The 25348-nt window shown below is 50.2% G+C and overlaps 1 protein-coding gene across 13 annotated transcripts in view; it reads left to right on the forward strand.

Moving 5' to 3' along the window:
* ASCC2 (activating signal cointegrator 1 complex subunit 2) overlaps positions 1 to 25348 on the forward strand; it is a 42528-nt gene that overhangs the window by 9874 nt on the left and 7306 nt on the right. For 2 of the 13 annotated variants that reach the window (XM_047697143.1, XM_047697157.1), the window contains exons 3-15: positions 243 to 401; positions 772 to 942; positions 2506 to 2635; positions 7478 to 7545; positions 8618 to 8728; positions 9771 to 9883; positions 14836 to 14910; positions 15322 to 15429; positions 15561 to 15707; positions 15859 to 15936; positions 17372 to 17552; positions 19105 to 19331; positions 20219 to 20338. In XM_047697143.1, coding sequence (XP_047553099.1) covers positions 243 to 401; positions 772 to 942; positions 2506 to 2635; positions 7478 to 7545; positions 8618 to 8728; positions 9771 to 9883; positions 14836 to 14910; positions 15322 to 15429; positions 15561 to 15707; positions 15859 to 15936; positions 17372 to 17552; positions 19105 to 19331; positions 20219 to 20338 — 1688 coding nt within the window. The remainder of the gene's footprint in view (positions 1 to 242; positions 402 to 771; positions 943 to 2505; positions 2636 to 7477; positions 7546 to 8617; positions 8729 to 9770; positions 9884 to 14835; positions 14911 to 15321; positions 15430 to 15560; positions 15708 to 15858; positions 15937 to 17371; positions 17553 to 19104; positions 19332 to 20218; positions 20339 to 25348) is intronic. The other 11 variants (XM_047697147.1, XM_047697145.1, XM_047697146.1 and 8 more) reach the window with 11 other exon arrangements.

Here is a 25348-nt window from a genome sequence, read left to right on the forward strand (position 1 = left end):
TTGCCTTGACCTTTCCCCATGGCATTAAAATATCCTCCAAAACACATGGCTTTTAATGCCTGCCTAGTGTTCCCTGGGTGCAACCAAGCCCCCTTTGTTAAAGACACTTGGTTCTTTATGCTTAAAAACTCCTTGGAGGGTCACCGGTTGGAACAGCCAAGTGTTGTCATTGCTGTGGGTTGGCAAATGGGCCCTCGCTGACTAACCTCTGCCACGTTAACACGTGGTTTTTGGATCCGTAGCACCCCGAGCAGAAGGCAGACCGGTATTTTGTGTTATACAAACCGCCCCCTAAAGACAACATTCCCGCCCTAGTGGAGGAGTACCTGGAACGCGCCACCTTCGTAGCCAATGACCTCGACTGGCTCCTGGCCTTGCCTCACGATAAATTCTGGTGCCAGGTAACATTCTATCAAAATTAACACTAAGACAAAGCACATGACATGCCGTTGGTTGGTTGCTGTTGTTGTTTTTCTCCCCCCTAGGAGATGCTTTTTTCCCTACTTCTTACACTGGATCCTTAACAGCAAATTGTGGTTTGGATTGCTCTGTCTTGTATCACAATCTTAACGATGTTTACACAATGCCTTCCCACATGTCATTTTTAGAAACTTGTGTTTAGCCCTCGGCTCATTCGTATGTCCTTAGTCCCTCGGGGTTGGAGTGTTTGCCTTAGGCCAGGGCTGGTAGGCCCATGAGCCCCTGCACAGTCCACCCACAAGCTCTTGCGCCTCAGTGACAAATCCTCGCTCTGATCTGTGTCTGGCACAGGTTATCTTCGATGAAACCCTGCAGAAGTGCCTGGACTCCTATCTGCGCTATGTCCCCCGAAAGTTCGATGAGTGGGTGGCCCCGGCCCCTGAGGTTGTTGACATGCAGAAACGCCTCCATCGAAGTGTTTTCCTCACTTTCCTCCGCATGTCCACTCACAAGGAATCCAAAGTAAGCCCCTGGCCCCACGACAGGGTGCCGCCTGATACCCAGCACCTCTGTGCCAGACTCTCCTGCCCCTGGGAAGGAAGGCTCTGGAAGGCTCTGGAAGTATCGAGTTTCCTCTTCGTCTCCCCTCCGCCTTCATTCCCACCTTTAGGGAAGAAATCTGTGGCCACCCCCCTTATCTGTGAATTCACTGGGTCTGTGTTACATCCGGTGTTTTCATCAATGGGAGCTGAGGGCCCTTTGCCAGTTGACGTGTGACTGTGCCATTTTTCATGCGTCAGAGGGTGAAAACATTAATTCTGATCTGTTAAAGGAACTTTTATGTACTTTTTAAAAACCTTTACTTTTCTCCCCCCAGTTTTAAAAATAACGCACTCTCTAAACAACTCAAACATTGTAGAAATATTTTGTAGGTAGTGAAAGTCACCAGAAAATCCCTTTCCCCAAAAATAACCACCATTATGGTGCGTGTTCCTTCAGGGAATTATTTTCCTTTCAATATGCTTGTGTGTGTATGAGTCCATATTTATTTTTACGATAAGATCTTGCCTTTTTTTTCCCCCAAAACTTTTTGTAGTATGGAAACTTACAAATATATGCAAAGGCATAATGAACCCCATGTACCTACCTATCACCCAGCTTCAACAATTGTCAGTATTTTGCCACTTTTATTTTCTTTCTTCCCCTGAGGGTTTTTTTTTTTCCTGGAATGTTTTTTTGTTGTTTTTTATTTTTTGTTTTTTTTTGAAGGAGAGAGAGAGAGAGCTTGAGAGTGCAGGAGCGGGGTTGTTGAAGGGCAGAGGGAGAGAGAGAATCTTAAGCAGATTCAACACCCAGCACAGAGCCTAACACAGGGCTCAGTCTCACCACCCTGAGATCATGACCTGAGCCAAAATCAACAGTAGATGCTTAACTGACTGAGCCACCTAGGCACCCCTTTCCTGGAGTATTTTATTTTATATTTATATATTTTAAAGATTTTATTTATTTATTTGACACAGAGAGAGAGAGAGATCACAAGTAGGCAGAGAGGCAGGCAGAGAGAGAGGGGGAAACAGGCTCCCCACTGAGCAGAGAGCCCGATGCGGAGCTTGATCCCGAGACCGCAGGACTATGACCTGAGCCGAAGGCAGAGGCTTTAACCCACTGAGCCACCCAGGCGCCCCTCCTGGAGTATTTTAAAGCAATTCCAAACATCATAGTAATTTATCTATAAACATTTTATTTTTTTAGTAAGCTCTACACCCCATGTGGGGCTTGAACTCAAGACCCCAAGATCAAGAGTTGCATGCTCTACTGTCTGAGCCAGCCAGGCGCCCCAACCCATAAATATTTTAGAATGAATGCCCAACCGACTATTTAATAGTGTGTTTTTGCCTCTTTTTACATTAAAATGAAGAATAGCTGTTGCTTAAGGTCAATATATGAGGCTCAGACATGCCTGCAGTATGGATGGACCTTCATTTATTAGCCAGTCCCCCATTGTTCCTTGTGAGCTTGCTATTACTTTACCAAGAGTATGCTTTTGGAAGGTCTCTCATCCTCTCTCTCTGCACTGTTCCTTAGGATCACTTCATTTCCCCCTCTGCATTTGGAGAAATCCTCTACAATAACTTCTTGTTTGACATCCCAAAGATCCTGGACCTCTGCGTGCTCTTTGGAAAAGGCAACTCGCCTTTGCTCCAGAAGATGATAGGTATGTAGGGCACAGGGCCTGGAGGGCTGCACAGAGCTGGCCCCCACAGGCCAAACTAGAGCACCTAGATGAGCACAGGGGAATTCAGAACTGCAGTGGCAAATGGGGTTTGGACCTGACTTTGCAGGTATGTGTGTTTCAACTCCGAAAGACACAACTAGGTGGCCATGGGGGAGTAGAGACAACACTGGACCCCACAGTCCCTCAAGGGTCTTAGTATTAGGCCACATGTCAAACTGTTGAAGGAGTGGGGAGGTTTGCTTCAGCGGTGACAGTAAGAACAGCAGTGATTGCTAACCTTTAGGTGAGCTCACTCAGGGCCTGGCACTCTGCCGAGCTCCTTGTATGTGATCTTAATTGATCCTCATGGCAGTCCTGGGATGTGGCTCTGTAATCATCCCTCTTTACAGACAAGGAAACTGGGGTTAAAATGTAAGGGACTTGCCCAAGAGCCCATGACTGATAAGTGGCCAAGCTGGGATTTATGTCACAGAGGCCTGACTCTCCAGCTCTTCCTCTTTGTCACTCCCTGCCTCAGGGATAATGGGGCTGCCTCAGAAGTCTCATGATTTGCATTGTTGCTGGGATCAGTTGGAGACCGAGTTCAGAGAGGACTCTTTTGGGTTGAGAAAGGAATGACTTCAGCAGTTGGATCCCATCATGAGGCAGTGGGCTGGAGGGGTCAGTCAGAGACTGAAGCTTGGTTGGGATGCTGCAGAGGGAACAACACCCTAGTGTTGGGCAGGACACAGAGACAGGACACCACTGTCAGCCCTCCTCACCCTCAGATTATAGGACATAGCCTTCCCAAATGCCCAATTTCAAAGCTAACTTGTCCCTTGAAATGGTTTCCTTCCTTCCTCCTAATGAGAAAGGTAATAATAAAGGTAATACAGGTTAGTTTAGAAAGTTTGGGGAGAATATAAAGCGTAAAGAAGCAAGAAAGCAATTACCAAATTCTGGCACCCATAGACAATCATTGGGTGATTATTTCCTTCCAGTCTTTTCTCTGCGTATTTTTGAAAAACATGTCAGAGCATAACATATATGAAATTTCACATCTAGCCTTTTCCTTGAAATGGTGTCTGGTTTCTCATTCAAATGTAATTGTTCCCTGATCATCAGTTCAATTCTTTTACTTTTCCAGAGAAAAACTCTTCATAATGTTACTATAGACAGAGGGCATCGGGTGAGTGAGCAAAACCAGGCACGAGAGATAGTTAGAGAAACAGTTATTAGGCCAGTGGTTAGAGTGGAGCATTCTGAGAGGGCAGCAGCAGAGCATTCTGGGAGGGCAACAACAGGAGATGGGGAAGGGGAAGCTGGGGCCAGATCAGGGAGGACTCTATGCCAGCCGTTAACACTCAGGGAACAGTATCACATGGTGGTTCAGAAGGCAGGCTCTGCCCAGTTGACACCCCAACCCTATTCCTGAGTGTGTCACTTTGTCCAAATCAGTCAACCACTGGAGCCACAGTTTTCACATCTGAAAAATGGGAAGACGAATGCTCTACCTACCTGATAGGATGGTTGTCAGGATTAGCACAGTGCCTGCCTCGTTATAAGCACTGGGTTACTGTGAGCTCTTACTGGAATGAGGCCACGGGAGCTGTGGAGAGGAGCTGTCTGATGTTATAGTTAATTTGGCAGCATGCCAGTGGGAAGGGTGGTGACAGGAGACTGAGGAGGAGGCCAGTACTTCAGCGTGGGTTTGGAGGTGAGAGCCTGGGTTGGCTGAAGAGGACATCCTGGAGGTAGAATAAAGCAGGGTTTAGGGAGGTGAGCTAGAGGGAGACATCAACAATTCTAGAGAAAACTGGTGTCAGGTGCAGGAAAAAGGCTTTTCAGGTGCGGGTGAGGGGGGTGTGTTGCAAGTGGAGGCACAGTCAGTGTTAGATCTGTGGGGTGTGAGACGCTGTGCAGATTCAGGGGGAAAGGACTTTTGCCCGTAGTTCCAGGTGGGCAAGGGTGGGTGAGAAAGGTCGTAATTTTTTGAGTAGCTGACTTCTTTGAGAATCAGATGAAAGTTTGTCCCTAGAAGAACATACCTCCTTATAAATTTTGAAGTGTCATAGAATGTTTTTGTCCCGCAGATTGAGAATCCTTAATTGGCTCATTTAGGAAAGTCTTTTCTTTGGCTCTTAGAGGGTGGTTCATGGAAAAGAAGGCAGACCAGGCATCAGGAGCCCCTTTGTTGTGTGTGCATTGGGGTGTGTGTGTGTTGGTGTGGAGGAGGGGCCTGGAGACACACGTGCACACACGTGCCCCCCACCACATACACATACAGCAGCTGTCTTTCCAGCCCTTGATCGGCAGGCACTACAAGGGGCAGCCTCCAATGTCTCTACCACAGAAGCTCTTGAGCCAAGCAAATCAGCTGTAGTAAGAGTGTTGACAAGGGAGAGAAGGAGGGAACAAGGGGACTGGCCGATTGTCCTTTGGGCAGAAACCCAGTCCTTACCAGGTACCCTCCCACCCCCCTCAACCTTCCTGCACAAACACACCTTACTTTTTTTTTAACCTCAAGATTGGTGTTCTGAATCAGGAAGTGTGATTTTGCAAGCAGGGCCTTGCAGTTACACTCTTGGAGGCACTTTGTGAAAGCAGGAGTACGTCAGGCCTTGGTGCCATCGAGGACTACACTGATCTCTTTGGCAATCCCTTCCCTTCACCCTGGGTTTCTGAACTGCTTTAGTCTGAGAAGGATGCCGCCATTGTCCCTTACTTCTTAATTGTTTCTTTAAGAGATTGCAAGTCAGATCTTCACCATCACTGGATCAGATAAAGGAGAGGAAAGGGTCAGTTGTGAAATGTTATCTGTTTTGATGCTTGTAAAACATCCCTGTTACTCAGATATAAGCACTAGAAGGATTATGAAAGAGTGCCCTACCCCAGGTCAGGTGGTTAGGGCGCAGTGGGGTCTACCGTATGGTACTGTGGGGGAGACCGGCTCCTGACGCCTGAGTCAGGAGGCACTGCCTGGAGGAGGTGACACCTGCCCTATGGTAGACTCAACTCTGGGAGGTCACTCCAGGCAAGGGGAGGGGACAGGGCTTGTTCTCTGAGGTTGAGGAGGTACAAGAGAGAATGAAGCCCAGGAAATGGAGAGAGGGTGCGTGGAGGTGCTTTCCTGGCCAGATCTCACATGGCCCTCTGTGCTCCAGTCGGGAGTTCAGACTTGACCTTGAGGATGCCATTGGCTGGGAGGGTTTTATGAGAAAGAACAGAAGTTGGTGGGGAGACAGCTCAGTCCCTGCTTGCTGTCAAGAGTAGGAGGCAGCCACAGATGGTCAGGGAGTACCTTCACAGGTTGAGGGATCAGCACCCTTCTGAAGGTGGGATACCCTGAGCGAGCTTGTGCTTGGAAAACTCTGCTTTGTGGAGTCAAGGAATGAAGGGGAATCCAAGAAATCGTTTACAGAAAGTCCGGCTACATAGTGACTTGCTTCCTCACCCAGTCCCATCTGGGCTTTGATCCCATGGATTTTCATATCCTCAAGGATGGGGCAAGGGCTTCCCTTGGTTTTCATTAAGGAAACCAAGGACCAACCTGCCCAAAGACAAAGGATGCCTAGAATTCAGCAGAGCCTGACAGCCAGCCTTAGCCATTAGGATTGTGGTGGGCTGAAGAACCCTGGCCTCTTCTTAAAGGTGTTGGTATTTTGCATCAGCATGTCTCCTGGCTAGCTATGATTTTCCCTTCTTCCCTTGCCATTTGGGCAGCCGGAACACTTGGTCTCTGTTCCAGTTACCATATGCTCTAGCCTATGCACTCACAGCAGCAGCAGCGTTCGGAGGTAGTAAACATTTGGAAAGGAGCTTTGTTTTATAGGAACAACTGCAAATGCGTGGTAAACCTGTCTCTAGGTCCCTTCCAGGCCTCTCCCCTTGGAGGAGGGTAGGTTAATATGGCTAACGTATTCAAAAGCAGAGGGTAAGAGAATTTCCAAACAAATTTCTCCCTAGAGTCTCTTCACATTATTAGAGGCGTGGCCTGGCAAGAGTCCTGGATTGTAGCATCCAGGTTTCTTGAGCAAAGAGATCATATCTCCTGATTTTCCTGGATGACTAACTCCCACTTCCAAAGCCAATGCTGTCATCCAAGGCACGGTGCCCAAGTATGATCACTCCTTGGGGACGTCAGCATGAGCTGGTTTGACCAGGGCAGGCCTTTTTTTTTTTCCTCTTTCTTTCTTTCTTTTTTTTTTTTTTTAAAGATTTTATTTATTTATTTGACAGAGAGAGATCACAAGTAGGCAGAGAGGCAGGCAGAGAGAGAGGAGGAAGCAGGCTCCCTGCTGAGCAGAGAGCCCGATGCGGGGCTCGATCCCAGGACCCTGGGATCATGACCTGAGCCGAAGGCAGCGGCTTAACCCACTGAGCCACCCAGGCGCCCCATCTTTCTTTTTTTTTTTTTTAAATTAGAGAGCGAGAGAGAATGCAAACAGGGGCAGAAGCAGAGGGAGAAGCAGACTCCCCACTGGGCAGGGAGCCCGATACGGATCTCAATCCCAGGGCCCTGGGATCATGACCTGAGCCGAAGGCAGACACTTAACCGACTGAGCCACCCAGTTGCTCCCAGAGTAGGCCTTTGATGTAATTCGCTAGGCAGAGGTGCTTAAAAGGTTAAATTGTACTGAGTAAAGTCCTCCCACGTGCTGGGGAAGTTTCCAGGTTGGGCCAAAGCTCTGTGCCAGCAGGGCCTGGGGCCAGGACTGCTCTAGTGCAGACAGGTTTAAGAAAGGGGAGAAAGGTCACAGAACATGCTGGCAACCATTTGTAATGTGTCCTCCCCTCCCCCACCCTCTTTTCCCAATCCCTACCTTTCTTTTCTCTTTTCAGGAAACATCTTTACGCAGCAGCCCAGTTACTATAATGACCTGGATGAAACCATGCCCACCATCCTTCAGGTACCAGCTCTCATCCCTGCCCAGATCCCCTCCCCAACCCGATGGCATGGCCCTGGACTTTCTTAGAATAGCGTGGAGAAATGTTTACTCCCCACCCCTCTCTAGCCCCATCTCCAGACAGTCTCTGGGTCTTGTGCCTCAGCACACCCTTTCAAATTTGCCCTTTCCCCCACTTGAACAGAACTGGAATCTAAGGGCTGTCTAGCACTCATACAAAAAGAGCTTAAATTGTGTGCTGTTTACCAACAGCCACGAGCCTCTAAGGACACCCCTTTAAGAGGCCTGTGTTGCTAAATAAGAGTTTTAAAAGTCTATAAAACTGTTTTTAGAATATAATAATGTTCATTGTAGAAAACTTGGAAAATATAAACAACCAATAAAAAACAAAAAACCGAAGATTAACCCTTCATCCCACCACCAAGAGACTCTACTATTCACGATAACATTTAGCGTAGTTATGTGCTAGCTTCCTTATAGATGGTACAATGAATTCAGAACTTACGTGATTTTACGATGGGGTGTTTTCTTCACACCGTTGATTTGTTTTTTATTTCAGTATATTTCCATAAATTGCCATCTCCAGAGAATCCAAAACATATATTGTTGAAAGTGTATCTTAAATGTTCATTACCATACACTTGCCCAGCATATTCATTCAGATAATTTCTGTAGGATTCTGGGGGCTTTTCATACATGTTTTTTTTTTTTGTTTGTTTGTTTTTTAGTTTTACTAAAAATAATTTTTTTTTTTTAATTTGAGCCCCCATCATAGGGCTTAAACTCACAACCCCAAGATCAATAGCCATAACTGAGCCAGCCAGGTGCCCCTTTACATTTTGAGTTTTTAATCCTCCCCACAATCCTGTAAGAAGAATAACCCCCATCATCGCGATTTTATCGTTTCCACTTTAACCCTGTGTCCTGGCGTTCTCTCAGCTGGTTTCTTGGAAACACTGGCCCATACTCGAAAGATTCCAAGGCAGCTTCCAGATCGCCAATCCCCGACTGCAGGTCAGGGGTCCTAGCTGCTGGTTCGACAGGATGTAGGAGGACCCCTTCTTGTGTTTCACAGGTTTTCAGCAATATCCTCCAGCACTGTGGTTTGCAAGGGGACGGGGCCAGCGCCACACCCCAGAAGCTCGAGGAGAGGGGCCGGTTGACCCCCAGCGACATGCCTCTCCTGGTGAGGTTGCCCTTCAGCCCAGCCTGTTTTTGGCCAGCAGAGGACCCCACAGCTCCTTCCCCTGCTCGTGACCCTTTTCCCCAACTCCAGAAGCAGCTAGTCCCATCACATAGACTTAGAGCATTTTAGCAGTCTTTGAATTTTTCTCTGGGAGCTTCTTTATGAGGCAGTGGAAGGAACAGAGAACTAGAGTTCCGAGAGGGAGGTTCAGTCTTCACTTAGCTCAGCACAATGAGCTCATTCGTGTTATTCATCGAGCCCTTTGTTGGGTCCACAAATTTGTACTGAGGAGGCTCCAGCAGGTGCTGAGCCTTCAGGGTAAAGCAGCAGGGCAGAAGCAGGCATGGGACTTGCAGTCTAAGCCAGAGGTAAATAAGGAACACAGACCTGTGTCAGGCCTTATGCTAAACACCGGCGATAGAGCAAGAAAGAGGCAGCCATCGGCTGCCCTATCGGAACTCACAACCTCGTGGGAAAATGGGCATTAAACAGGTATTTCAGAAGGAGGCACACCAAGTTCTGTGGGAACAAGTCATTTTACCTGCCTAAACCTCAGTTTCCTAATCTGTACGATAGAGATCCGAACAGCTGCTCAGCCTGCCTTTCAGAGTGGTCAAGAGACTCTGGAACACATGTAAGAATATACTCCGTGTTCTGTATGGACTTGATATTCTTGTCCTCAGTGGGACGTACCTTCTATGTAGGACCACAGGCATTGTCTTCAGGTCCTTCAGCCCAGAAGAGAGAACTGTATTATGCTAGAACTAGAAGTAACCCCAGATCACTGGGTGGGTGCCCGTCGGAGCTAAGGTAGCAAGACCTGAGGTAAGAAGATTGAGTAACTGGTCCAGATCGTGCTGCTAGAGACGGACCAGCCAGTCTTCACACAGACCTCCAATGATCTCTCCCCCTCCCACCTCCCTGCCCGCCCAAGGCAGCTGCCTGTTGGCTCCCACTGGTTTTGTCAACTTTGTCTCATACCCACCACAGAGCTGTGTATGGGGGTGGAGGAAAATAATGCAGTGTTTTCTTTTGGCAACAGGAATTAAAAGACATTGTTCTCTACCTTTGTGATACCTGCACAACGCTCTGGGCCTTTCTGGATATCTTCCCCTTGGCTTGCCAAACCTTCCAGAAACACGACTTCTGTTACAGGTACAGCAGTAATTCCAACTCCTCAAGTAGGGGTGCTAGTTGACATCCTCATTCAGCAGATATTTACTGGGTACTTAGAATGTGCCAGGCGTTCTTCCAGCCTGGGGATACAGTAGTGAAGAAGACAGGTAAGGCTCTTGCTTGTGTGGAACCTGCATTTTATCTTTTTTTCTCCTAAGACTTTTAAAAATTTATTTGAGAGAGAGAGAGCAAGAGCAAGCACAAGCAGGGGGTAGGAGCAGAGGGAGAGGGAGAAGCAGACTCTTTGCTGAGCAGGGAGTCTGATGCAGGGCTTGATCATAGGACCCTATGATCATGACCTGAGCAGAAGTTACATGCTTAGCGACTGAGCCACCCAGGTGCCATGGAACCTGCATTTTAGAAGCATTCCTTTTTTTTTTTTTGTAATATTTTACTTATTTATTTGACAGAGAGAGCAAGAGACACAAGCGGGCAGAGCAGCAGAGGGAGGGGGAGAAGCAGGCTCCCCACTGAGCAGGGAGCCCGATGCAGGGCTTGATCCCAGGACCCTGGGATCATGACCTGAGCTGAAGGCAGTCGCTTAACCAACTGAGCCACCCAGGCACCCCAAGCGTTCCCATTTTTGGCTAAGAACTAGATAAGGGAGAAAAAAACCCAAGTTCAGTTCCTTGGTTTCAAAGCCCCTCTCATGGGCAGGCACAAAGGAGTAACAGATCATAAGAAGTGGTCTGAGGAGGGCGTCTGGGAGGCTTAGATGGTTAAATGTCTGCCTTTGGCTTGAGTCATGATCCCAGGGTCCTGGGATCAAGTCCCCACATCGGGCACCCTGCTCAGCGGGGAGCCTGCTTCTCCCTCTCTCTCTGCCTGCTGCTCCCCCTGCTTGTGCTCTCTCTCGCTCTTTCTCTCTTCCTGTCAAATAAATAAATAAAATCTTAAAAAAAAAAACAAACGGGTCTGAGGACTTCAGCATCTGGTCTCAAGCAGAGCACACTCAAAGAAACAAGCAGATAAGCTCACATGTGGGGCCGGCTGCTGTGGCCATATTATGAAGCACTCTGGGAACACAGAGGAGGGAGGCGAAATTCCATCTGGTGAAGTAAGAGGTTTCATGATGGCCTTTAAGTGAGAATGGACGGGAACCTTCCAGACGGAAGGATTACTCCAGCAGGCAGAACGAGGGTAAGAAACCCCAGAGGGTGTCCAGGGAGAGCCAGGGAGTGGAGTGGGATGAGGCAGGGCCCAGAGCAGCAGGAAAAGGAGCAGCTAACAAGAGACACTCTGAAGAGGTTGGTAAAAGCTGGATTGTGAGGATCCCTGACGTCACTGGCAGGGAGTGGGGCTTCTATTCTGTAGGCAATAGGGAGCCACTGGGAGCTTTTATCCAAAGGAGTTATAGAAAGATCCTGCCAGGATGAGGAAAGATGTAGGGAGGGAGACCCTCCTTGCACACTTAGCTTTACAGGCATCTGTCTGTTCCTTGTGCAGTGATGAAGGGGTGCACAGGCCTGGGCTGGTAACCTGCATGTTGCCTGGGAACGATGTGGGGGTAGTGCTGGCCTGTTCTCAGTGGCCTATGGCTGTCACTCTTGCCAGACATCTCCCCAGTGTTTGCAGGAGCTCCTGGGAGCTGCCCAACTCTGTGTACTCAGCCACCAGCCCATTCAGTCGTTTTACTCACCCATTCAACAAAATATGTATCTAGCACTGACCTGTGTCAGAGAGGGCAGCTGGTGTTCTAACCCCTCCTGGGTCCCCTCAGCTCGAGAAGGTCGCACGTGAGGACTAATTAGCGTCCCAGAGGATGTTAGAATAAAGCACCAGTCGGCACTTCACCTGAAGAAAGGGGTTAGGATAGGCCTGTGGCAATCCGCCCCCCCTTTCTAAAGATTTTATTTATTTATTTGACAGAGACACAGCGAGGGAGGGAACACAAGCAGGGGGAGTGGAAGAGGGAGAAGCAGGCTTCCAGCTGAGCAGGAAGACCTGATGCGGGGCTTGATCCCTAGACCCTGGGATCATGACCTGAGTGGAAGGCAGAGGCTTAACAACTGTGCCACCCAGGTGCTCTGCCGTCCCCTTTTTGAAAAGGTATCTTTTCTCATGGTTAAAATGGCAAATGCGGGGCACCTGGGTGGCTCAGTGGGTTAAGCCTCTGCCTTCGGCTCAGGTCATGGTCTCAGGGTCCTGGAATCGAGCCCCGAGTTGGGCTCTCTGCTCAGCAGGGAGCCTGCTTCCCTTCCTCTCTCGCTCTCTGCCTGCCTCTTTGCCTACTTGTGATCTTTGTCTGTCAAATAAATAAATAAAAATCTTAAAAAAAACTAAAATAAAATAAAATGGCAAATGCTCATGGGAAATTTGGAAAATCTCCAAAGGTAAAAAATTAAAATCACTATGAGGGATCATGCTGTTTTTAGGATTTTGTATCCTGCTTATCTTCACTTACTATAGGCATTTTCTTTTCTTTTCTTTTTTTAAGTAAACTACCCCTAGTGTGGGGTTCAAACTCACAAACCCACGATCAAGAATGTTCTGGGGCACCTGGGTGGCTCAGTGGGTTAAAGCCTCTGCCTTCGGCTCAGGTCATGATCCCAGGGTCCTGGGATCGAGCCCCGAATCGGGCTCTCTGCTCAGCAGGGAGCCTGCTTCCCCTTCTCTCTCTGCCTGCCTCTCTGCCTACTTGTGACCTCTATCTGTCAAATAAACAAATAAAATCTTAAAAAAAAAAAAAAATCACATGCTCTACCGACTGAGCTAGCCAGGTGCCCCCATAGGCATTTTTCTGTTTTGTTAAAGCATCTTCCCAAACATGGTAACAGATTGCTTTTGAAAGGGTCTTTGGAAACAGGGTAATTTTTGGAAGAACTGACTTTCCTGCAAGGGACAGTGAAGGCCCGGGAGCGGCTCCACCCATGTTAGAGTGAGGAGGGAGGAAGAAAGGAAAACAGGGTTGACTACAAGTGACACTGCCTTTGACCCACTAACAGCTCCGGGCTGGCCCAGCGTGTTCTCACTCTGTTAGAGGCCAGGAACGCCCGCTGAGCAAACGCAGCCATCTCAGTGCCCGCAACTTTCTGGAAGGGTCTACAGCCACCAAACAGCTCTGTGGCTAATCCTCTCAGGACAACCTCCTTCCTCCCAGACATCCTCAAGTATATCTGAGTAACTCTTTGTCACGTAATTTTATGAAAAAATAATCATTCACGTGGCTTAAAACTCAAAATATATAATGAGGGGCACCTGGCTCAGTCAGTAGAGCATGCAACTCTTGATCTCTAGGTCATGAGTTCAAGCCCCACATTTGGCCTAGAGCTTACTTAAAATAAGTAAAACCAATAATAATAAAAGTAAAATATATATATGAATACATAAAATGCAGTCTACCTCTTCCCCTTCCCCAGTCCCGTTTTCACACACCACCATTGTTGTTAGGGTTTTTTGGTGGTGTTTTCCAGAGATACACATATTACATATCAACCCCCTCATCCTTTCATTTATTTATTTTTTGAAGATTTTATTTATTTTATGGAGAGCACAAGCAGGGGTGGGGACAGAGGGAGAGAGAGAATCTCAAGGAGACTCCCTGTTGGGCGCAGAGCCCAGTGTGGGGCTCGACCCCACACTCTTGCAAATGAGACCTGAGCTGAAACCAAGAGTCAGATGCTTATCGGACTGAGCCACCCAGGTGCCCACCCCCACCCCCTGCCTTTTAAATTAACTGCTGACCTATTATGAGTACTATATGTACTGTTTGCATTTTATTTAATTAAATAATTTATTTGTTCAGTGATAGAAGTTTATTTCCCACAGTTCTAGAGGCTTGATACATTTTATTTTTCAAATTAATGTGTGTCAGTACACAAAGCAACCTCCATCTTTGGTGCAGCTGGATAGAATTCCGTTGTACTGTATGGAATACCAGACCCCATAGACTGACCTTCAGATTTTTTTCAGTTGTTTGCTATTCCAGAAAAATGTTACATGCACATACATCATTTTGCACCTTTGCAAGTACATCTGAGGAATATATTCCTAGAAGTAGAATCACAAGAACAGATGGTTTGGGTATTTTAAATTCTCCTAGATCTCGCCAAATGGCCCCCCAAAGGGGTTGTTCCACTTTACCCTCCCACCAGCCATGTATCCTGGCAACACCTGAATCTGCTTGGGCCAGACTGCCCCCTCTGTCTTCTTCTGGGTGCCATGCCGTGGACCTAGAAACCCTGCCTCTTTGGGCCCAGTTAACCTCTGCTGTGTATGGGACTACACTAGCGTAGAAGCTGCCAGAACCCAGTCAGTGGGTAGTAAAGTGTTTGCAGAGTACCTGCTTCAAATTCAGCAGTGGTCTTAGGCCCAGAGGTTACAGTTCTGGCTTTGGGAAGCCTAAGATATTCAGAGGAAGAATTTGACCACAGAAGAGAAGCGGCTACATTTTAAGTTGTAAGGGTAACATATATTGGGTGCTGGGCACCTAGTTCCTGGAAGGAGTTATCACATGGTGAGCATCACCAGGAAACGTGTGGCTGGGACAGGGAATTGGAATCTGAGTTGGGAAGAGGGTAGGTGTGATGTTGCTGAGGTGAGAAGCAAAGTTGGCTGCTCCATGCTAGCTATGCATGGTACCAGAGAGAGTTGTTAAGAGTTCGATGTCATGGGAGGTGGGGAGCTCCTGGCAGGTTTGAGCAAACAAAAAGAGTGATCGTGTTTGTTTTGCAAACCTCAGTGAGAAGGAGCCTGTCTGGGCCTCAGTTTCCCAGGTGAAAGGGGACAGGAGGTACAGGTCACTTCTCACGTGGCTCTTCCTGGACCAGCCACAGTGGGGCCCAATATGGGGTGAGCTTGGGGGAAGAGCCAGGCTGGTTCCGGGAGCAAGAAATGGGCCTTTCCCCTTCCCATGGGTTGCTGTTGATTTTTCTGATGAAGTGTGGTGTTTAGGAATTAACCCCACCCTCTCCCCATGTGTGCCCTCACAGAGTAGCTTCCTTTTATGAAATCGCAATTCCTGAACTGGAGTCCGCAATGAAGAAGAGGAGGCTTGAAGACAGCAAGTGAGCAGGGGACAAAACTAAGTGCCTTGTCGTCAGGGAGAGAGGCCCTGCTTTCCCCGGGCTTCAGCGTCCCCATCTCTAAGAACGTGGGGGTAGCCCCATGGAGTGTCCCTGCCTAGCAGCCTCCCAGCCCCAGCATCCTAGGCTTTTCCCCCTCTGCTGTTGCTCTAACCTCTTAGTAATTGGTGGGCCGGTTTCCCACCCACTGTTTACAGAGAAGCAGCCGGGGAATCCACTGGCCTCTTGGGGCCTGTAGCCTTTTGCCAACTGCTATCCACAGCGCATTGTGACACGTTCTCAGCCCTGGGGAGGGACACCTGCAACTATTGAGAATAAGCTCCCTCCGGGCCTTTTTAATCTCCTTAATCTCTATTTTTTTTTCTCTTCCCTCTCTTTCTTTGGCCTTCAAAGGCTGCTAGGGGACCTGTGGCAGAGGCTGTCCCATTCTAGGAAGAAGCTACTGGAGATTTTTCACATCCTCATAAACCAGATCTGCCTTCTCCCTGTCCTGGAAAGCAGGTGAGCCCTTGGGAGCAGCTGCCTAGGTGGCTAGGCCAGCAGAGGTGTCCCCCTCATTTCCTCTGCCCCCTTCCTGGTTGAGCAAAGATGGGAAAAAGAGACCCGTGCCTCTTCCCTCTCACTGGCCTGAGGCTTTGCAGAGGAGCAGGGAGGGAAGTTCCAGATCATTTGCATCAAGCGAACTCATCTGCCCTGCTGTCCTGTTCCAGCTGTGACAATATTCAGGGCTTCATTGAAGAGTTCCTTCAGATCTTCAGCTCCTTGCTGCAGGAGAAGAGGTGAGTGCAGTCGAGCTGGGACCGGTGGGCACGAGGCCTTGCATATTACAGCTTCTGCCAAATGCTTATCCTGGTCTGAGGTTCTTGGTTGGGCAGCAGACCAGCGCCTGTGTTGCCCCAGCCTTGTCCCTTCTGTCTGCTCCCTGGCCAGCAGGTTCCTCCGGGACTACGACGCACTCTTCCCTGTGGCCGATGATGTCAGCTTGCTCCAGCAGGCCTCCGCAGTCTTGTATCCTTCTCCCACAGCCTCTAGGACAGGACCTGGCCTGACCAAGTTGGAGATGGGCTGCAAGGACCCCGGGGAGCGGAGGGAGGTTTAGCTCCAGAACCCACGGGTCGGCCAGCTACAACCCATGGGTCTCCAGAATGCCTGCCAAAGTCCCAGCCCCATCTCTGGAGGAGATGACTACTCTGGTCCTCAGAGCTGGGTGGGGTCAGAGGCCTGCGTTCTGCAGGTGTTTACTGAGTGTCTGGGCCTGTGTGACCAACATGGACTCAGCCCTGCTCTCACAGACCTCATAGCAGGAAGGGAGACAGACAAGGAAACAAGCAAGCTCGGGGTAAGGCTATGAGACAGAAGTGCTGTCTGATCTGAGAACAGCAGAAGAGAATGGAGGAGGCCAAGACCAGGGCTAAGTGTTCCCAGTAGGTGGAGGACAGAGAGGCCCTTCTGAGGAGCTCTGAGACATTTTGTGTGGCTTGGGGGTATGGGGTTGGGGGGACCAGGGTCTAGCAGGAAGAAACTATCACATGGTAGGTGAGCAGACCTGCATGGCTCCAGGACGACTCTCACTGAGTTTGGACTCTGTCCTACAAGCACTGGGGTGTCATGGAAAGGTGTGAAACGGGGAGTAACAGGGTCAGTTTTATACTTTGGAAAACCTCTGTCTGGCACTGGGAAGAGAACAGACTGGCCTGGGACCTCTGTGAGGCCCAGGGGCTGATGGGGATGCTGTGGCTGGCATCCAGGTATGGCCAGTGGGGGTGCAGTTTAGAAGGGGTAGGAGGGCATCTAGGGCAACACCCAGACATCGGGCTTGGCAGTGCTGGAGTGGTAAGAGAGTGAGGAAGGACAGGGAAGAGGGCCTGTGGGCCATGTTGGAAGCTGGGTTAGGTGGCTCAGGCTCGCCTCAGGGATAACCCCTGGGCCCCCAGCCTTTTTTTTTTTTTTTTTAAGATTTTATTTATTTATTTGACAGATCACAAGCAGGCAGAGCAACAGGCAGAGAGAGAGGGAGAAGCAGGCTCCCTGCTGAGCGGAGAGCCGGGCCCCTAGCCTTTGTAGGAAGCCCTCAGCTAGTTGGACAGGAGGCCAGGTGGCAGGACCCACATCAGGCCCTCCTCCTAGGGGTCAGTGCAGAGGAGGAACTGCTGGCTCCCCCAGATGTCACATCCCAGGGTGCCCCTGGCCCTGTCTTCATCCAGACCTGCTTTCTGCTGAGTGTGAGGCACTGGGTTTTAAGGCCAGGATGGTCGTGGCCTGGCCTGCTTCCCAACGCAGCCCGGGTGCCCATGATGCCCACTGGGTACAGCTCAGATAGCCCCTAACACAAGTCACGGGGTCAGGTGCCAGAAAGGGATTGAGAAACTATGCTGCCTCAGAGCAAGGGAGGCAGCGAAGGCCCCCGCCCCCAAGAGAGAGACGCCTTAACCCGTGTCAACAGGGACGAAACGCGGACTGCCTACATTCTCCAGGCCGTCGAGGGTGCATGGGAAGGGGTGGACCGACGGAAAGCCACAGATGCTAAAGACCCGCCAACGGCTGAGGATCCTAATGGGGTCATTGCGCTGGCAGACGCCGTTGGGGGACCGTCCTTACGTCTGGAAAACTCAGAGGAAGGCGAGGTGTGTGTCTGCAGCAGCGTTTTCACCAGCTTCCCCTGCCCTTTCTGGGAAATCTCTCCCCCTACTCTGTTTCCGCTCTCAGAGAAAAGCGTTTCTTTTGGAATTGACAGCCTCGAGCTGCCTTTGGAGAGTCCTGCAAGTTGCTTCAGCTGCCAAAACCCCAGTTTCTCCCCTCTAAAGTGAAGTGCTGGAGCTTTGGGAAATCCTTCCTGGAGCGCTCCTCTGAGCAGATAGATCACCGCGGTGCTACTTCGGCTGCAGTGGAGAGCGGCGCCTGGTCTCACTGCTTGGCCAGCTTGGATTCCTTGCTGGGGCACAGCACAGCTCCACTGAGCAAGTTTCGAAGCCCCCAATCTAGCACTTTCTCTCCAGGCTTTTCCAGAACTCACCCACTCTACAGCTGTACAGATGGACCACTGAGCCCAGGACTCTTCCCTGCATGTTGGGAGGCTGCGTGATGTGGGGATCAAGGTGACCCAGTCTCTGGGGTCCAGCAGCTCAGGGGTGTACCCGGCTCCTGCCACTCACCAGCCGTGTGGCCGTCACTCCCTTCTAGCCTCTGTTCCCCATCTATAAGTGAGGACGGTCACCATCCCTGCCTCCTCGAGTTTGTGGGGATTTCCAGAGGGGTTGTGTGGAGTGCCCCAAACCCAGCCGGCCCTCTGTGCTCTGTTAACAGATGCCATTCTCCTTCCTGTTAGACTCAGGCCCGTGACTGCCACAGGGCCTTGGAAAATGACAGTCCTTGCCACCTTTCCCACACTCTTCCCCACTTGAGCTTCTTAGCAGAGATATGGACAATTCTTTTTTTTTTTTTTTAAGATTTTATTTATTTATTTGACAGTCAGAGATCACAAGTAGGCAGAGAGGCAGGCAGAGGGGGAGGAGGAAGCAGGCCCCCCACCAAGCAGAGAGCCTGATGCAGGGCTCGATCCCAGGACCCCGAGACCATGACCCCAGATGAAGGCAGAGGCTCAACCCACTGAACCACCCAGGCACCCCTGACATGGATGATTCTTATTGTTGTTTGTTTGATTTACAAATTTCCTTAAATGAAAAGCCTAACCGAATTCAGTCATATGGAGCAGGATATGAACTGAATCCCCCTTCTTAAAAGGAATATAATCAAAGGGGAGCAGCTCCCCATGGTCCAGGGCTGGTGATTGCCATTCCTCTCCAGTGCTGTTCCTCTCCATCAACTTGTTAGAGCTGGCTAAGGATGAGTAGAGGCCACGGCCATTTACATAGTGTCTAGTTTTCTCCATGCACTGTGCTCGGTGCCTCGGGTAAATGATTCTCTCCGAGCCATCTGAGACAACCCCATGAGGTGTGTGGTAGTAGGCCTATTTTATATGGAAGGAGCTCGGGTTCAGAGAGGGGAAGTGCCCTGCCCAAAGTCACACAGCCAGAAGTAGCTCTGCCAGTAAGTCACAGAACCCCAGGTGTGGCAGGGCCAAGACTCATACCAGGTCCCTGGATTCCTGGTCCTGTGCTTTTCAGGGCCTGTGGCCCTCTCACCCACCTGGCCCGGTCTTCCCCTCCTTCACTCCAGCTTTCTCCACAGTGCATGGGGGCAGCAGCTGCCCTGGGCCCTCCCGTAGGTGGTGTGGAACTGGACTCGCTCATCTCCCAAGTGAAGGACCTGCTGCCGGACCTCGGTGAGGGCTTCATTCTGGCCTGCCTGGAGCACTACGGCTATGACCCGGAGCAGGTGATCAACAACTTCCTGGAGGAGCGGCTGGCCCCCGCCCTCAGCCAGCTGGACCGCAGCCTAGACAGGTGGGAGAGAGAGGTGGGAGGTGGCTCCCGGTGCCCAGGCTGTGGCATGGCCCCGGCTGGAGGCACTCTGGGGGTCTTGTCTGGGCCCCTTCTTGGGTTCTCTGCTTCCCCCTCCTGTGCCAGAACTCAGCCCTCTGTCTCTTGCCCATGGTAGCATTTACCAGCCATGTAAATGATGGCCTCCTCTGGAAAACCTCAAAACTTTAGGTCCCTAGGGGGGTCCTCATGTGCCCCCTGCAGGGCGGAGAGTGTGCACAGCGGCACCTCACTGGAGCACCAATGTGGCATGTGACAAAGGGGTTGCCGAGCCTTTCAGAATGCCGAAGTTTCTAGCCTGCCCCTGTCATTGTCACCTTTCCAGTCAATTTCCAAGGGAGGATGGCCAGCGCTTCGCACTTTCCTCACACCTCCCTTTCAGAGTTTGGCCCACTGCTTCTCGGAAGGCCCACAGGGCCACATTGATGGGTACACAAATGGGTGTTTTTCCCATGAACAAATTATGTTTTTTGAATGAACTTAGCTCCGTCTCTGGACAAGTTCCTTAGCTACTTTGTGCCCATTTTACAGAGGAGGGCACTGAGGCACAGAAGGGTTGAGTGTTCTTAGGGACCCATCTTGTCAGACTATTGCAAGTGTTCGGTAAGGGAGGGAACTTTGAAGAAAATCCATGTGACCAGCCCATGGGACCGAGGGGGAGCCTTGAGTGAGGGATGGCTGTGTCCCCAGGGAGGGGCCAGACGGAGCAGTGCTTTAGATCACGTCTCGTGTGGCTGTTGAAGGGGAGTGGAGAATCTGATGGAGGTAACGTGGTGGGTGTCCATAGGGCACAAGGTAGGTATCAGCTTACCAATCAGTCCCCCTTAAATTGATTTCTGGGTCACTTCCAGGCAAGTGAAGCCAGACCCGACTCCCCTGCTGACATCTCGTCACAACGTCTTCCAGAATGACGAGTTTGACGTGTTCAGCAGAGACTCAGTGGACCTGAGCCGGGTGCACAAGGGCAGGAGGTGAGTACAGTGGGCTGGGGGGTGCCAGGCTCCCCTACTCTGTATGTGCAGAGAGAAAATCAAAAGACAGTAAAGGCTCCGTCTTTATGGAACTGGCCTGAGTTTCAGTTTAGGGTCTGCCTGAGCAGTCCAGGACCTCTGTACTCCCAGCAGACAGGGCCAGCTTCTACACTTGATCTTAGCCAAAAGGCCGAGAAGCGATAGGGCCAGCTTCTCTAATAGCTACATCTGAAGCTCTGACTCTGCACGGGGTGGTTTTTAAATGAATCCCCTTGTGGATAGCAAAAGGCCAGAGGAACCTAAGCTGTCCCCCTCCTCCCTTCTTATATCTTTGGATGTGTCAACCGTCAAATCTTTGGACAATAGAGCCGAGCGGTACTTCTAGAAGCCGCCCTTCCACGTGATTTTCTCTGTTCTGTGACAAAATGAGAAAATTAAGGGCCTATACTAAGTGAGTTTTTCAGAGGGTGAACGCATTCTATTTTAAGGCCTTTCTACTTATTTTTAGTGTATGTCCTTTCTACTTTTTTGGGATTGAAAAGCCCATTTATGATTTATTCATTCATTCAACAAATATTTGCCTGGTGCTTATGGCATACTCGGCCCTGGATTTATTAGGTGCTGGAGATATAAGTGGGCAGTGAAACAGACACGGCCCCTGGCCCTGTGGAGTTTGCAGTAATCAGTTGTTCAAACAAGCAGAGTAACATTGCAGATCTAACAGGCACTATAAGGTGAAGGTGTACGGACTTCCGAGCTTCCGGTAAGGGATTTGATCTGAGTAGGAAGGCTCCTCTGAGGAAATGACATGGGACCAAGAGCGGAAGGATGAGGAAGGGTCAAAGGGTCAATTCTGAAAAGAGCGGGCAAGGAGAAACTTTCCGGGCAGAGTAAACAACAGGGACGGTGACCCCGAGATCATGGGGAGCATGGTGATGGTCCGTGAGCTGACACATTTTATGCTTTGGAAAGAGGACCTGGCTTTGGAGTAGAGGCCCATTGGAGGGACCACGAGTCAGTCGGTAGTGATGATGGTTCAACAGAAAAGGCAAAGTAAAACATTGACAACACTGTGCTAGCCCCCAGGGTTCCTTTAAATGGTATTGGTTCATAAAATCTGGGAATTTGGGGGGCACCTGGGTGGCTCAGTGGGTTAAAGCCTCTGCCTTCGGCTCAGGTCATGATCCCAGGGTCCTGGGTTCGAGCCCCGCATCAGGCTCTCTGCTCAGCAGGGAGCCTGCTTCCCACCCCCCTCTCTCTCTGCCTGCCTCTCTGCCTACTTGTGATCTCTGTCTGTCAAATAAAATGAGTAAAATCTTTAAAAAAAAAAAAAAATCTGGGAATTTGGGAACTGCAGGACAAGTACAGGCTATGCCCCCCCCTTGTTATATACATATGGAGACAGTGAAGTTTAGAGAGGGGCAGTGAGAGACCTGCCCCGTTCTTATGATAGGAACCCCGGCAGCAGAATTGCAAGCTGCTTCTTCAGTGAGGGCCCCGTGCGGCTCCCTCTCCCCAGGGCCATCTCATGCTAGAAGCTCAGCTGGCCGACGGCTTCGGGGAGCGGGCGCAGGGCAGCTATAAAGCTATTTGGCTGGGGGCACCTGGGTGGCTTAGTGGGTTAAAGCCTCTGCCTTCAACTCAGGTCATGATCTCAGAGTCCTGGGATCGAGCCCCACATCGGGCTCTCTGCTCAGCAGGGAGCCTGCTCCCTCCTCTCTCTCTGCCTGCTTCTCTGCCTACTTGTGATCTCCGTCTGTCAAATAAATAAATAAAATCTTAAAAAAAAAAAAAAAAAAAGCTGTCTGGCTGGCTGGACAGGAAGCAGTTGTAAACTGCTTAGTCACACACGTTGCGACATCCCCAGATCCCGGGTTAGAGATGTTATCCTGCATCAGCGGCCACTGTTCCAGACCAGCATGACCCTTGCAGCTCCTGCTATGGAAAAAGGGGCAGATGAGGAGGGCTATGACTTGCTCCGAGGGTACTCCAAGCCGCTGGGCAGAGAGACTGGGCGGCAAATGTTTACCAAACTCGTGAAGTTGGGTCGCCTGGGGGCTGGGGATTGCAAAGAGGCAAAGCCTCCATTTATGTGTTCATTATTTATTTATTCATTCAGCAAATATTTATTAAGTGATTTACTAGCTCCAGATCCTGTGCTAGACACCAGGGAGACAAGGTGAGCAGGGCACTCGGGGCCATGCTCTCAAATGGCACAGAGACCATGGGAAAGACTCAGGCCATTAAACGAGTAGCAACAGAGTGGGAGAGGTGCTGGGGTGGGGCATACAGGGACCGCAGTGGGGATGCCTGTCCTAATCTGGGCAGGGCAGTCAGCAAGCACATGAGAAAAGTAGCACAAAGCAGGTCACACTTGAGTTAAAAGGTAGGTGTGTGGTTAAATCAAATAGCTGCACTCACTGGCTCAAGTAATAGGGAAATCTCTTCCTGGCATGACAGGGAGTTACAAGGTAGGGCAGTCTAGGCTTGGTTAACCTGTGGTACAGCCTCATCATCAAGGAAGCATCTTTGCCATCTCTCGGAGCTAGTTCTTTTGAAGCCACTGGGCAGCTGCAGCTGTTTCAGCCGCAACCTCCAGAAGTGACAGTGCCAAGAGGAAGTCTGGACCAGATCTTCCTGTATCTCTTTTAGAGACCAGGAAGCCTTTCCCACAAGTCTTCAGCTCCAGTCTCATCCCAGTGGGGAGCTGGATCACAGGGCCAAGGTCCAGGCCTCCAGCAGAAGGGGGAAAGGTCAAAAGACCTGAACCAAGTGAGGGTCTGTTAGGAGTGGGATGAGGTGGACGATGGCTGTTGGGTAGATGCCAGGCACATGGGCCAAATGAAGGAGGCAGTGTGTATAAGGTGGGGTCCCATAACTCCTTTGGACTAAACTCATAATCTGGAAGATTATGAGTGTTCTCCCTCAGAAAAGGGTCTCTGGCCAAAAAAAAAGTCTGTGCACCTGGCTTCTTGGAGAGGCGCAGAGCACATTAGCATGTTAAAGGCTCTGACAAGTCCTGCAGTGAAAAGAAACAAGATTCCTTTGTTGAGCTGAGTAGGTGCCAGGTTCACTTTTAGTCATCATCTTATTTCATCCCTGGGATGCAGAATTAAGATTTGGCAAGGATAAGAGGCTTACTTGTGATGGATCACACAGGAAGTACCTGAGCAGACTCGAGTTGGTAGACCTGTATTCTGGCCCTGGCTCGGCTGATAGAAGCTGGGTGACCTTGAGAAAGGTGCTATGCCTTTTGGGACCTCCGTTTCCTCACCTGCAAAAGGAAGAGTTTTTTGCCTCCTCAAGTCCTTTAGGAGTTCAGAGGTGGGAGTCATACCCCAAGGGCCAGTTGGGCCTTGAAGGATAGGCTGGAAGAGGTGAGGAGGGGGAAAGTGGCTGGGCTTCAGGGGAGCCCACATGGTCCCTGGGCTCCCTGTCATCTTGTAAGAGGCCAAAGAAGCACCCGCCCCAAAGTCTCCAAAGCCACTGTTGCTCGTGTTTCCAGACTTGACTGGAGTTCTGGGCCTCGGATGGGTCTTTTCCTGGCTGGCATTCATTGCCCCTGACTTTTCCTTCTTGGCTCTAAATGGGGTCATGTGGCCGAAACTGCACCTCCCTGGATGGCATGCCCAGGGCACCAGGCTCCACTGTCCCTGCCTGTGTCCTCCCCAGGAGGACCCTGGGTGGGCAGAGTTGTCAAGGTTTTGCTGGCCCTGCCAGGGAGCCACATAACCAGAAGCCTACAGTGGGACCTTAAGCACAAGAACCAGGGACTGGATGGACCAGGAGCTATGGGGTGTGGCAGAAAGGACTGTGACCTCTCTCATTCATCCCTGGACGCCTGGCTCAGCACAGGTCCTAGCACCTAGTAGGCCCTCAGGAAATATGTGTAGAAAGAGGGGATGTGCTCCTTCCAGTGGCACCAACCACTTGGATGAGCTCGGGCCCCTTTGCCTTGCTCCCCTCTTCTTTCCTCTTTAGCCCCCAGCCTGATGAAGAGGACCAGGTAAGGGCTGGGCCCAAAGTCACAGGCCCCCTTTCTTGGCATGATATGAAATTTTCCTGTGGACCAAGAATTTTCCCTGGTCTAGATCCAGTGCTCCCCAATGCCCCCCGCCAAGAGCCTCCATTTCCTCTCCTCCCACCCCCACTAGACTCCCTGAAGCCAGAGGTCATGTTTCCTTTCTCTGTTTTCTTAGAGCATGCTTACCTTCATTCAGCACATTTCATGATAGCTGCTGTTTGGTCATGACCCTCTCTAGACTATGAGTTCCATGAGGCCAGATCCAGACCTCACTCTTTTCTTTTTTTTTAAGATTTTATTTTTTTATTTGACAGAGATCACAAGTAGGCAGAGAGGCATGCAGAGAGAGAGGGGGAAGCAGGCTCCCTGCTGAGCAGAGAGCCCGATGCCTGGCTCGATCCCATGACCCTAAGATCATGACCTGAGCCAAAGGCAGAGGCTTAACCCACTGAGCCACCCAGGTGCCCTGACCTTACTCTTTTTTGATTCTCTCTTGCAACTCAGCCTTAGTACCCTGCCTGCCACATAGTAGGCCCTTAGTAAAAACTACTGAAAGAAGCCAAATCCTGACCTGTCCCAGGCTCCCAGGCAGACAGCCTGAGTGACGCAGGCCCCTGTCCCTCCCTGCATCACAAGCCAGTTAATAGAAGATTTTTATGGAAGCTGCGTATGACTTTGTACCTCTTTTTCTTCTTTTTTTTACACCCCCTCCCAACCCTTGATACCTTCCAGAAAACCGATTTCACAGCTAAGCTGGATTTTCTTGCCTGGCATCTCATATTGATTTTCCCCTGCAGGGCTAGAAACTACATTCCACAAGCCTGCTATGTGTCTGACAAGCCAGGTTTTTCTATGGATTTGCAAAGCCACAGTTAAGAGGCCTGAGTCCCCACTGAGGCTGTGCTACAGTTCACAGATCTCAAGCACATCCCTCTCCCCTCCACCGTGCCCGAATTTCCTCACCTGTGATATATAACAGGAGTTGA

This window comes from Lutra lutra, chromosome 12 (assembly GCF_902655055.1).
Source record: "Lutra lutra chromosome 12, mLutLut1.2, whole genome shotgun sequence".
NCBI lineage: Eukaryota > Metazoa > Chordata > Mammalia > Carnivora > Mustelidae > Lutra > Lutra lutra.